Below are 14102 nucleotides of genomic sequence, written 5' to 3'. Positions count from 1 at the left end.
ATCTTATATTTTCAACAGTCAGCAGTCCAGTATACAAAGCACTGGATGAAAAAATGTTGCCAAAACCACATTTCTGAAAGAATAGAAACTATTCAAAATGATACGGTTTCATCAAAAAAGATAAAATAAAAATATCTGACTCGAATTTTGAAAAAATCGCTTCGAGATGCACTGGCTCTTGTCAAGATTCACCTATGTACCAAATTTCGTAGTCCTGGGTCTATTAGCTTATATGAAGCACGAACGAAAGCCACACACACGCAGAGAGACTCTTTTATTATACGGTAGAAATTATATTATTTTATCATGAATTACATAGATAGGGCTATGCTTTTACTTGCAAAGCTGATGGAATTTGTTTAAATCATCTAGTATTTTACTTGTACTATTCTGTTTACATAAATTAACAGCGTTTCGGTACTGAAAAATTTAAACATTATTACTCTGTTTATGTTTAAAAATCACATCTTAGTGCTCTACTTGCCTTCAAAAAATTCGCCAAATTTTGAAGGCCAAAATAGTTTGGCGCCAACTTACCCCGCTTATGGAAGATTAGCCAGGAACTTTTAGATTTATCATAGTTCCTGTGAACATAAATTATATATATATATATATAAAAATAGCAAAAATCGCATTTGAAGTTCTCAGATTAACATTACGGGACATATATACACAACTATTCCCATTGCCAAACGAAAATGAGAACATTCATAATAAAATTTCTTTGCCAGATTCTCCAGACTAATTGAAATGCTTAAAATTATTTAATTAACAAATGACATAAAAAAGGACGGAAATTGCGCTTTTGAGTTTTTCCTTTAAACTTCCACTTCCGCCGTGGCAAACAACAGCTTCCGGTCTGTCGTCTCTCAGAAAAACTGGCATATCTCCATCTATAATAAACATATCAAGACAAGAAAAGTTGTTTCTGATAGTTAAAAGTGTTGTAGAGACACTAGTATATTTTTGGAAGCAGGCATGATGAAAAATGAGCAAACGTCTTCGCCGAGAATCGAACCACGGACCTGTGGAATACCGTCCCAGCGTGCAGACCACTACACTACGAAGGCACGCTAGGAAAGCGGGGAAAATACCTTATATACTCCCCTTTTTAAAGGGCGACTGGGTTTTTTAGGGGACCCAATCGCCAAATCCTGGGTGAGGAGAATCATCATCGAACACACTTTTTTTAGTTCAGGCGCCACTGTAGAGACATTAGGATATTTTTTAAAGCAGGCATGAGAAAAAATGAGCAAACGCCTTCGCCGAGAATCGAACCACGGACCTGTGGAATACCGTCCCAGCGTGCAGACCACTACACCACGAAGGCACGCTAGGAAAGCGGGAGAAATACATTACAGTGTAGTCTTTAAAAATGTGAAATAAAAAAAAATTTAGATTTTTAGACAAAATCGACCTTTTGAGCGAGGTCGGTTACGAAGCAAACAAAAAGCTAGAAAATCGCTAACAAGTTTACTCTGAAACAGTGCGAGTAAGTGCTGGTGCCTGCTTAGCGAAACGCGTTGGCTTGGATGAAGAGTGCTTTTCCTGCTGATGCTATATGGCAGGGATTGCCAAACTTAAAGCCGATGGCAGTCGCATGGTAGATTTTATGAACGTTCCGAGAGCCGCAAGTCCAAATTTATATCGTTTAAAAAATAACGAAGCAGGTTTGGAATACAAAAAAACTTTCGAAGTAAATTAATGAATATATGTTTAACATAATTACATATAAATATGAATAAATACATCTTATATCTACTGTTTTATGTGCAGAAAAGATAAAGCCAAAGAAAATAAAAAAAATTGTAACGCTTGCACTGAGCAACTGAGCGTTTTTTCTTCAGGTAAAGAAACCAACTATTTTCTTCTGATTTCCTCTATACCTCTCCGTTTATAATTATTGTCTTATTTTAGTAGATGTAAAATGAGTTGGAAGCGTCTTCTTTGGCCTACGATTACATAAAAATTTTATTTGAGTAAATTAAAAATCATTATTTAAAAGAAAGCTGAGCGTTTTTTTTAAATAATGATTAAAACATTTAATTTAATTTTTTAAACTTTTCCGTTTAGAAAGGAAAGTTTAAACGTCAACGCACACTGAAGAGAAATTGCTAATCGAGGAAAAATATGTATTTTAAAATAAGTCATTAACTTGTTTAGGCTTTTGCTTAAAAAGCAATTTTGTTTCTCCACGCAATTAACATAAGGAACAACCTAATGAGAACATTCGAATCTTTGGATGTAACCTAAGAAATCATTAAATTTTTTTTCCAAGTGATTTGCAGAGTATAGAAAAATTTGCCATTCAGTATCTATGACAACGGCTATGACTGATACAGTATTTCAGCCTGGTATTGCAGGGAATCTGCCAGAATTGTTTAGTAATCATTACACTACGCATCATTGAAAATTCTCAAAACTATCTCCCGAATCGTCCCGATAATTTTGGACATAGATAATGAAGTTCATGCGCATCATTGAAAATCCCTGAAACTACCGCTCAAATTGTCCTGATAATTTTGGATATAGATAACGAAGCTCATGCTCATCATTGAAAATTTATCAGGTTCAGTGTTTCTCCTTACTTGCTTGGGGAACATTGAAGAACCTGACTCGGAACAGGGAGCTTACTAAAGCTATGTTCAATAAATGTAGGAAGTAGACAAGATACACAGGAAGGGTATACGAAACCCTTTATTTTTCACTCTTTACAATATTTCCGTACTTCGGAATACAGAGACCAACTACTTGTGGTCTGAACGTAAGAATATAAAAATATTTAACTAAACTCTAACTTAACTTTGGAATAATAAACAAGGGCCTACGTGGAAGATTGGCCGTATATTAACAGGAAGCCGTATGTAGTACAGAGAACTGTTAATACTACAATACGTTTAAAATTATTAAGAGGATTAAACCTCTGGCCTGGAAGGCAACCAGCAACCGAGTAAAACTGCTAAGGTAAGCGGCCTGCTTCGACTAACTCCTTCCTCTCTCTCGCTTGGCAAAAAGCCACAACTTAAGGACTTGGCGTTCGCCAGACAAATTTGCATAAATAAGTTAAAGCTTTTAATTCTGGCCGGAAGTAGAAAATAAGAAGTGATAGTAAAGATTTAAAATAAAAATAAACGTTAGTAAAACTTAAGATCCTTACAAATTCTCGAAACCATGTCTTGAATCATTAAAAAAATTTTGGACATACATAATCTATTATTAATAAATCTAGTAATTCATGCAGGGCTATGTAAACGCTTCGTAGAGTACATATTTCATCTGCTTACGGGGCGAACTCTTCAATCTAGCTGTTTAAACGTTCAGTTGTTTTTCAAATACATGGAAAATGAAAAATAATGTTTCAGGAAGAAATCATACCTCTAACTACTATAATGAAATTATTTCACAAATTATGCAAATGTTCATATAACATGAACCCGTACCGCTTTATATATCTATGGACATGCATAGATGTTCGATGTGGAGGCCTTTTGCAACGCGACAGAAGTCTTCACAATAGTTTAGTTCCTAAGCTCTTGCCAAATAGTACGGATCCATCCTATTTTAAATATTGCACCCATAAAGGCGATCAAATGGCTTACCCTCTCGTCTTGAATTTCTAAGTAAAATAACTCAGAAGAAAGTTTTAAATAAATTATTGTCAGCCTAACGGTCTTGCATTACCTAACCTGTGTAGGGAAAATAAATCTCAAACTGAGTTTGAAATGGAGTCTGTAGGCAGAGGATATTTGAAAAAATAAAAGATCAGACTTTAAAATCGAACGTTTACGAGAGCGAAATTGCACATGATTGCCTGAAATTTGTGGTGATCAAGCAGTGGAATAAAAGACGTGTAACCAGAGCCGGGGCAGCTGCAGAGCGGCAGTGCTAAGGGGTGAAACGTTTTAGATATGCCGGACAGCAAAATGTCTCTAACCTAGTGCGAGGTAGAAATAAAGAAGGTCATCAAACAAGAAATCGATAAGTACAAGAAAATACCACAAACTAAAGAGATTTTACCAATATCAGTATGCCGATTTTGACAAAGCTTTGGAGAAGAGAGACATTAGTGTTCTGTTGATCTCACATTACTCGAAACAACGTTATTATATGATAAGAAGATTTGATGATTAAGGTCAAAGAGATGTATCTGGAATAGAATATTTGATGAAATGGGAATCAAGCATTTTGGCTAAAATTTAAATCGTTTTCAAACCAGTGATTCTTCACACGACTTCAAATATTTCAGCATGCACAACCATTGGTGAAATAAATTTTGATCTCTGCCTAGGATTACGAAGAAATTATTACTGAAGATAGAATTTCATGTGGGAAAAGTGTTCATCAAGCATATTATTGTGAATGGTTAAGAAATCTGTGAAGCAACTGCATAAAAAGGCTTGACTTGCTTAGGGATAGGAAATAATTTTGAAAAAATTTCTGAGAAAATTGAGACAACCAAGTGAGAGGTCCTAACCAAGTAAGAGGATGAAGGTTCACTCCAAAAATGAAATCCTCGTAAAATTCTTTCACAGATTAAAAGAGATCTGTATGGATAGCAGAGTGAAACAGATTTCTTCAGCCATTCAAGGAATGAAGAAGAGTAACCTAAAACGGAAAGCAAACCTTCCAGGTGAATCACAACTGTTGTGAACAATCGGATCACACAGGAATGTAAGAAGATACTGCCTGAAGTAAAATTAACTTGTGAGAAAAAATATTAAGGAGAACAATTAAATAAAAATATTAACATTGCGGTTCAGATTAACTTCATATTGATGTATTCCGATGGCCATTACCTGTTCAAAAAGTTGCAAAAACGGAACAGTAATTACAAGAAATGAAATTATTTGTAATTTCACATATTTGTTGCTCTCACGATAAGCCAGCAGTGGACAGTTTGATACCTATCAAATGTTTACATACATAATATCAGAAATTAAATTAGCGATTAATAAAGAAGCCTGGCACTGCATGAGTTCTATTTCAAATTGCATTTGTATTAAAAAATTAAACTAGTATATTTATTCAAAACAAGTCGCAGTTCAGATGGCAAAAGACCGCAAGTACCTCGCAAGCCGCAGTTATGGTGTCGAAGAGCCACAGTTTGGTCATGTCTGCTATATGATCTCTCTATACGCATCACTACAGGAAACTCTGCAAACAAAAATGTTATCGATATAACTGCACCTGGTCAAAACTCATATATATCCCCCTATTTTACAAAAAGTTGAGAGTGGGAATTCTTATACAAGAACATCAAATAGAATGATAATGCAACCGGGATGAATACAACAAAATTCAATTCTTGTCTTTATTTCTGGTTAGAAGAAAAACACTGCATCGTGGTAAGTCAGTAAAACAATGATTTGTCACATTAATAATTCACACGAAGGATCGCACAAATTGTGCGTTCAGTGAACATACAATTTTATTTAAACCGTTTTTGATTTCTGAAACTATCCTACATTTTAAACCCTAATACCAAATTATAGTACATTTCATAAGTCCTGGCAAAATGGTAGCTTACGTTTCTAAATGACATGATGTTTAAACTACTCATTAACATACAATAATCTGAAAAGAACTGCAAGGTTTTCCTGATTGGTTATTAGTAAATTATATGCAAAAGCGAGAATGGATAAATGTCTTAAAATCTGTTTTCCTTCTTTTCTGTGATGCGCTTTGAAATAAACTCTTTTGAGGAATCTTGAGTTTTCTTACTTTGACAATGGAGGACGCTACAAAAGGGTACATTACAAGTTCTGATGACGAAAGTTTCTATTGTTGTAATGTAGAGTCTTCAAATAGTTCTGATGACGAAAGTTTCTACTGTTGTAATGTTTCGTCTTCAAATAGTTCTGATGACGAAAGTTTCAGTTCTTTAGATGTAGATGTAGATGTTTCAAGTAGTTCCAACCTTGCAGTTTCATTTGCAGAGTTCTATTTTTCCGAGAGAATGGATTCTTCTCATTTGGAATGTTCTTCGGGAGAGAAAATCGCAACAGATGAAACACCGAGTCGTCCGCTTGAAAATATATCAAACGTTGAAGGGGTATTTTCAGAAAGAAAAAATGTTTCTAAATCTTCTGATGGCGAATTTTGTTCTGAAGAGAAAACTGCAGGAAATGAAACAACTTCTTCGATTGAACTTATATCTGACGAAGAACCATCTTCAGAGACAAATGTTGTTAAATTGGCTTCTGAAGAGAAAACGTTCAGTGAAACTCCAAGGTTTTCGATTGATATTGGATTTGACGTTCCAGGGGTGTTTTCAGAAAGGAATAATGTTTCTAAATTATCTTCTGATGACGAATTTTGCTCTGAACAAAAAAACTGCAGGAAATGAAACGTTAAGTTCATCGACTGAAGTTATATCTGGCGAAGAACCATCTTCAGGAGAAAATGTTGTTAAATTGCCTTCGGAAGAGAATACTGTAAGTGAAACTTCAAAGATTTCGACTGAAATTGCATCTAACGTTGAAGAAACGCCTTCAGAGAGCTCTATTGTTGAATCGCCCGATCCTGTTCAAAAGGGCAGAGAAAGTTTTGAACATTTGGATTTCAAAATAGAGATAACAGAAGATTTAATTTCATCGCTGATGAAGCGTTTCAAGGAAAATCAGTATATTCCTTCTTCTGCATATGGGGTATGTTAATGTAATTTTCAAATCTTGTTTGTTTTTAGTATTTACTTTGAGTTTCAGTCGAATTATATTTGCATTGGAAACATGAAAGCTAAAAATGCTCGGTATTTTTCTCTTTTTGCATTGTCTTTCAACCAGCTGTAAATTAGACTAAAGATAGTTTCATGTTCCCTTATTCTTAAAAATAAGTCCCTCATATGACATACGTTATTTGGCACTCGAGTATTATCACAATCGCATTAGACTTTGCCAAAGTTTCAGAAGTCGCCAAACTCTGGCAACCATGCGCATAATAGCTCTTTAGGTGCCCATATCCATTCTAGGTTTCAATCCGAATATTCATCCACTTATTTTTTCTTTTGCAAAAAACCGCCAAACTGCGCCAAAGTTAATCCACTAGTACATAAGTACCTGCATCTTTTATTTGAAGTGCCTAAAACTTGCAAATTCTGAAATCTTTGGTTTCAGCAGCAGTCTTGCTTAACAATCTGTATTAAAAGACTGCTCAAAATTACAAATTCCGTTTGTCCTTGTTTCATTACACCGTCTACGTAGTATTAAATACGTCGAAGTTGTTAAACGTATCTGCCAGAGCTTTCATAATGTTGAAAGAATCAGGTTCTGTATTGGAATGCTGGGAGTTAAAACGCGAGCTTTAGACTAAACTCTTTTGTTTCATTAGCTCATTATTTATGAAAACCGAATTATATCGTGTTTATGCTCATTTTAAATTTAAGTTGTCGGCGAAGAATGTTAACGTTTGTTAAGTCGGTGAAATCAATTGAAAAATACTGCATATCTTTAGCCCTTCTTTGTTCCAAAATCAAATACGGGACATTGGACATTTCCTGTCTAAAAAGTCAAATTACATTTTAATACACCAAATTCGTATTCTACACCTAAAGTTCTCTTAACATTTTAGTTTATTATCAGTTCCTGAATGCTAAGAATAACTAAGTATTAGATGTTCTACCCCCAATAAACTTAATCCAGTGGTATACACAATATACGTACGTGCATTGCTGCAAGAAATCAGTGCAGTAATTATTACATTGATGTTGGGATTTCAAAGCAAAACCTCAAAAGCATCGCAATTTAAGCTTCTAAAATTAATGTGCTTTACTGAACCATGCTAACGTATAGAAGTATGAAATTAGGTATTTCATTAATGGAAATCTTATGTCGACGGATTTAATTTCAGTAATTGCTTTCGATACTTTTCTCCCGACTGAGAGAAAATCTTTGAAAACATTTTCCCTAATAATCCCTCGATACGTGTACAAAACCAAATATAAATTAATTCCGGTCTTAAAAAATTCGCGCAATTTAAAAAGTAGTTGTCTAAACTAATCTTCAATTCTTGAGTTATGAAGAGGTGCAATACATGAAAGTAGAATAGTATGTTAATTTTCTTGCAGGAGGATTGTGACATAAGTTCAACCTGCATATCTCTTCAAGAAAAGCTACAAGTGCGAAGTAAACGCAATTTTCTTCATTTCTGCGTTCTTGAATCACTTAAAACTAAATATGTAATGTTGTGAAATTTTGCCTAAGCAAAATTCATGCATGGCCTTATTTCAGACGATTCGTAACGATGTTGGAAAGTTATGCTATAACTACCCAGGCACAATCCTCTTGCCAATGAAGGAGAAAAAAGCTAAGGAGGAAGAATATCCTGTCAACGAAACGTAAGTGGATCATATTGAAGCCATTTATTTGATTTTTAATAGATATTTTACTTAATGATTCTGAAATGCGTTGGGAAAGAATCTCACTGCCACCTATTGGGTGCCGAAGGCTCTGGTCAATGTCTTATATTCCTTTACCACGATAAATTTCTCGGACTTACGTACGCGTCTTGTATTCTTTACCACGATAAATTTCTTGGACTTGTTCTGATTAGGTTCAGACTAGTGGGATTAATCGTAACATTTCTAGTGCGCAGTACCATATTATTTTTCACTTGCACACTTAAATGTTTACTTGTTTAAATAACGAAGTGTTAAGTCTCATGCTACTGAATTCAAAGCTATTGGCTGCATATTTTAAAGCTTCACTTTCTGCTGGTACTCCACTTCTACGATAACCACTAAAGATCACTTGCGCCTTGCCTTTTACGGAAAAAAAATAAACAGTGTTGATATAAACACCACACCCGGAAGCGAAAAGTCCAAATTGACGATAAGTAGACATTTTAAATTTTTAGAGTCCATGCAAAAGCAGAAATTCGAGCAGCGAGGTTACCACTCGCCATTTAAGAATCGTAGAATTGTGTGTTGCTCCGTACCGCTGGGCTGTTATTTACTGCCTTCTGAAGCTGACAGAAAACAAGTCTTTCATCGCTTCATCGGTTGGACTTTGCTACAAAGTTTCTGCCTTTCCTGGAAACCGAAACGTTGTTTTTCAACTGGGGATTTCGCATTCTGAAGTTTCTCAACCTGCTGAATCGTCGTTTCAAGTAATTTCCGTATGTTTTTATCTAAAATCTAGCTTAATGCGTCATTCAGCGTATCTTTAACGTTTCGCTGTAAAATGTTTTCTTTACTTATACTGAGTTTTCTTTTGATTTAATAAGATCCGAGATCACTTTAAATTGTTCTGCAGAAAGCTGCTTTAGTACATATAGCCATGCTGATCCATAACCAAAGTATACCCTCCTTCAAAACTGCGATTATGTTCTCGATTAGCTTCTACTAACGAGTGTTAATATGTTCGCAGTTAATACTAAACACATTTTGCGTTTAATTACTTTCCTTCTCTTAATATTAAGCTTAAATTTATTGAAAAATCAGTCTTAAGATTTGGATTGTTTTTGCCTTTTGTAATGGCGCGAACTTGAATATAACGGCTTTGGCCACTCCTAAGGCCAGAATGGTGGGTATTTTATTATGGAGGCATGGATTAGACGGTCTTGGCTACCTTTTATGAAGGGTCGGGTAGTTTTACATCAGTGCCTTATCCGGTATTCGAACCCGGCCACTTCCGTTTCGCAGTCACTCCCCTAGTCGCTAACCAATACCGTCTGGGCGGCAATTGCAATTTTTATTTAGTTTCAGCTGCGGATGAATCGCCAGCGTGGCAAAAATGAGAGCCAAGTATTCAGCTTTGGCCCACCAGCGGCCGAGCGGTGAAAGCCTTCGCTCCGAGGTTCGAATCCCGGCGAACGGGCTGGTTGAATGAGCGTTTCCGGGGTTTTCCCCACGTGTAACTTGAATACGAGCCAGTTTCCCTTTAAGACCTCTATGGGGCATTCCTCCTTTTCCGTGTAGTGCCTAAGGGAGGAGCACGTAGTAAGTAAAAACAAATTCAGCCTTGCTAACGTTTTATGAATATTGCTTGTCCTCCATATACTTACAGATGAGAAATTCTTTTTAAAATGTTCCATTTTAACGAAAATTGTTAATGCTTGCAAACTTTCCAAAAAATCTGTTTCATATCCTTTCCCGTTACCTAAAAGCTTCAGAAACCTACTCGTGGTAACTTCGCGCTTCCAATAAGTAAACTTTCTTACGACTCTCTCGACCATTGCAAGTTTCGTAAACCTAAAATCTCAAATTGCTTCGATAAATGAACAAATTAAAATCGACTCGATATAAGAATTTTTTATTGACGTTACGTTAAATGAGTACATGTTAAATTTAATCATAGCCAATAATCGGCTATAATGTGTAAATCTTTTTGAAAAATCCAAGAAAAAGATCTTTATGTACTTTCAGTTTCCTGAACTTCTTGTGAAATGTTTCTCTACAGAAATTGTGTATAGAACGTCTTTATAGTATCTTGTATAAATCTGTATTATACGCTCCAAAAGAATTTCCTTCCTTAGGTTTTTGAGGTCTAATTCTGTGTCAATATATCAAGTTATCCGCGTAGTTTTAGATTAAAGGACGTCTGATCTAGCCAAAATTCCAATTCATTCCAAGCATCTTTCAAACTACGCTTATGAAATTTATTTTCGCATAGTTAACGTGCAAATCTACATAGAATGACGCTGGTTGTCCGCTATCCTTAACGGTATATAGAAATTATTTCCAAATAAACCTTATTTCGTAGCTGAATTTCTTTTTAAAATTGTTTCGTAAATGATGCTGGGAGTTTTCGCCTCACTTTGGCTTATTTTACTCTCTTTTCGTTGCATTTAAATTTGCAGAGATAAGTAAACATTCCCATCGTTAAATATGGTCTTCAAAGATGTATAACAATTCACAGTAACCAGCTATTCAGTTTCTGAAAGCTCACTCAGCTTCTAAAACTATTTTTTTGCCCATGTGAAAGCATACTTATGTACCTACATTATAATTTAGGACACGTACATAAACGTCAGCAACTCCTGTTGCATGAATTGCTATCCTCATCGTTTTCTGGAACCCGAGTGTTTATTTTTGCTTTTTATCTCGCGTGTTTAACGGCTGAAAGGTCAAGTCTTTGACACGAGCCACCTTCCCTCAGAAAATTCTTCACGAAGGCATCCCTCCCCCTTGGCCAGATAGTCCGAGTCTTTGCCGTAATCGCGTAGACCAAACCAACTCGGGTGTTTTAAGTGTTTCATTATGTTCACCAAATCCAAAGTTTCTTATATACATTAAGTTGGCTTTAATTTTATTCCTGCAAAAGACATTTTACATCTGTTAAACTACAGTTCGTATAACTTGAGCGAATCAAATGAAATAGCTTATATTCCTTTTTGTTCAGTAAAAGTTGAATTTGTATCCTTTAGCTGCTATATGAAATACGTTGCTTTAATTCGGAAAACTGAAGTTGGTTTGTTAAGCCAAATAAAATACTTCGTTTGATTTAATCTAAAAGTGTACTGTTTATAATAACAGAAAATTACTGTAAAAACTGTTGGAGTAACTGTGCAAAATCATTAATCCAAGCGGTTGCGTAATTTATAAATGGGTAAGTGTTTATCGTCAATTAAATATAACAAAATTCGCGTAGTAATTAGATTGAAAATGTTTATGTATTAAACGAATGTATTTAAACTGAAAAAAACTAAATTATTAGTAATTGGTATACTTGTACAATCTTGCTCGCGTTTCACTACCTCTGCGAGTGTCATGAGAATTTCGTGTGTCCATCAGGGGCCGAGATGTAAAATCGCTCAATACTTATAATTCCCACTTGGGTTGGATTCCAGGAAAACGGGCTGGCTCCATGGGCCTCTTCGTGGGACGTGTATACGAGCCAGTTTCCCTCGGAAAATCCTCCACTAAAGTATCGCTTTCCTTAGGAACATGGGTATATGTAGTGACCTTTGCCATAATCTCAATTAACCAAACCTCATCAGATTCTTCCAAAAGCTTTCTCGGTTACGTAACTAATTTTACTGCATTTTGTGAAGTCTTTAAGATAATTCGGCCTTGTACTTTACACTGAAAGGTGTTGAACGCAGTGCGAACTTGCCCCAATATGTCTTTCCTAAAATAAGTAATCCTGAAACTTCATTTACGCAATTTGCTAAAGGACTTTGAAAGATGCACCATCAGTGTAGTAGTGCACAGCGTATTGGCTTCTTTATTCTAAATTATTTACTACTCGAATATGGCCCACCAGCGGCCGAGCGGTAAAGACGCTGAATACTGGTAGTTCGGTCTGAGGTTCGAATCCCGGGAACAGACTGGCTGCATGGACGTTTTCGTGATTTTCCTTCTGTGTAACGTATATACGAGTCAATTTCCCTTAAGTCCTCCATGAAGGTTCCCTTGGGCAGGTAGCCCTCGAGTGCTCCTCAGTAATCAAGCGAAACTATCCTACTCGGATATGTTGGAAATTTTCCACGAAGTTTTCCCTCTCAAAGGCAGCTAGTTCTCGCGTGCTTTGCCACAATCTCATAACCTAACTTATCTCAATTCGTATGTTTACGGGTTCAGTTCCTGCACTTTTTATGCTACGCAACTGACAAGCAGTATATACCCGGATATAAGAATCCGGTATTTCAAACTAGCAGTAACCCCAGTTACTTTGCATATTGAGTTCTAGTGTGTATTCGACTTGTAATTTCAATTCATTAACTTGTGTTTAACTTCCAGATCCTGCTCTTCGAAGTTAGACCCTAAAGAATACTTGAAGCGGATTGAAAAATGCCGTTACAGTCGAGTAAGAAGGCGATTTGCTGTTCCGGTCATCCTGATCGACGGAAAAGTACGTTTTTTAGTAAGAAATTTAAATCGTGCAGTACATTCCAGTTTAACAATTTTAAAGGAAACTTAATTCATTGCAAGTACTCCATCTCTAGATTATTACACCATCGTAAAATTAAATCTTGCCAACACAGCGGGACTTTTCACCTATCTACAGAGTTCAAATTGCCCCGAAGGCCATCGGAGCCCAAAATGAAAGGGCTCTGGCACTTTTCTGTAAGTGAACCCCTATTTCGACAGACAAATTTTAAGTCATTAACTGCGAAATCTTTTCTCTCGATTTACATTTACTTCTGGGTGTCTAGATTGATACAAACTGCAAAATGAAATATGGATGCAATTTGCCATGAGCCCCAAATGGGAATGGTCATTTCAAGTAGCCCTCACCGTAAATTAAAATTCAAATTGTCAATAAATAGTTAATAAATGTATTCTAAAACTATTGGAAGACGGCAGTACACGAGAGTTGGAAATGATATACATTATATGACATACCGTATTTTGAAAGTGTTTAGGTCCTGAAATCGAAAAAATTTTACTTGTCAAATAACTCTCCAGCTCGCTCATTTAACAATTACTACTCAACAGCTCGTGCAAAAGATTAAGAAATATTTCAGCAATGTAAAAAAGTAACCATTGTTCCATTGTAGTAATTAGTTACCAAATTTACGCTACCAAGACGAATCCCCAAATGTGTCTCATGGTACTTAATAGGTTAATAGTAAATGCCTTAAAAGTCTGTTGCAACTTATAAATGTAAGGCTCGGTCGCAAACCCTGGATGATGGTTGACGCTTTTCCTTAACCCAAAGACTTATTCTCAGGAAGTGCATAGAATTTGACGGTGTATAAATTTTTCATTCATAAAAAATTAAAAGCGATAATCTGATCAGTCACTTGCCGCGCTAGTGTCTTCTTAGTGAAGACTTTTGAACGATGTAACCAAACACTGGGTTCTCTGTCCTCTTGTCTCTGTCCTGTCAACGCTTATTATCACGTCGTTATGGAATCAAATTCAGGGAAAATTTCTGCTTTACAGTTAAAATTATATCGATAGGCCATAGCGATCAGAAAGTCTTCTTTCCTTTGTTTCCAAAGCTACACGTAGCGGCTGAACGGTGAAGTCTCTGAACACTGGTAGTTCGTCCCGCGAACGAGCTGGCTGCATGGGCGTTTTTGTGGTTTTCTCCGTATGTAACATGTATACGAGCAAGTTTCCACGAAGTCTTCCACGAAGGCACCCCCCTTAGGCAGATAGCCCTAGTGTGCTTTGCCATAATTAAACCAAACCAACCAAACCAACCAATCCAAAGCTA

General features: G+C 36.0%; 1 protein-coding gene across 2 annotated transcripts in view; it reads left to right on the top strand.

Annotated features, from left to right (window-relative positions):
* Positions 1 to 5683: 5683 nt before the first annotated feature.
* The window catches only part of LOC118193525 (phosphatidylinositol-3,5-bisphosphate 3-phosphatase MTMR14-like), a 61182-nt gene continuing 52763 nt past the window's right edge, over positions 5684 to 14102 (top strand). The window contains exons 1-4 of one of the 2 annotated variants that reach the window (XM_085826447.1): positions 6509 to 6647; positions 8063 to 8120; positions 8226 to 8332; positions 12677 to 12788. In XM_085826447.1, the coding sequence (XP_085682573.1) occupies positions 8286 to 8332; positions 12677 to 12788 (159 nt within the window). In that variant the 5' untranslated portion in view covers positions 6509 to 6647; positions 8063 to 8120; positions 8226 to 8285. Of the gene's footprint in view, positions 6648 to 8062; positions 8121 to 8225; positions 8333 to 12676; positions 12789 to 14102 lie in introns of both variants that reach the window. The other variant, XM_085826446.1, reaches the window with a different exon arrangement.

Source organism: Stegodyphus dumicola, chromosome 11, assembly GCF_044657685.1.
Source record: "Stegodyphus dumicola isolate Sdum_Otavi_A_Nest chromosome 11, ASM4465768v1".
Lineage (NCBI taxonomy): Eukaryota > Metazoa > Arthropoda > Arachnida > Araneae > Eresidae > Stegodyphus > Stegodyphus dumicola.
The sequence above is the reverse complement of the archived record's forward strand: the minus strand, read 5'-3'. Positions and strand labels throughout refer to the sequence as shown.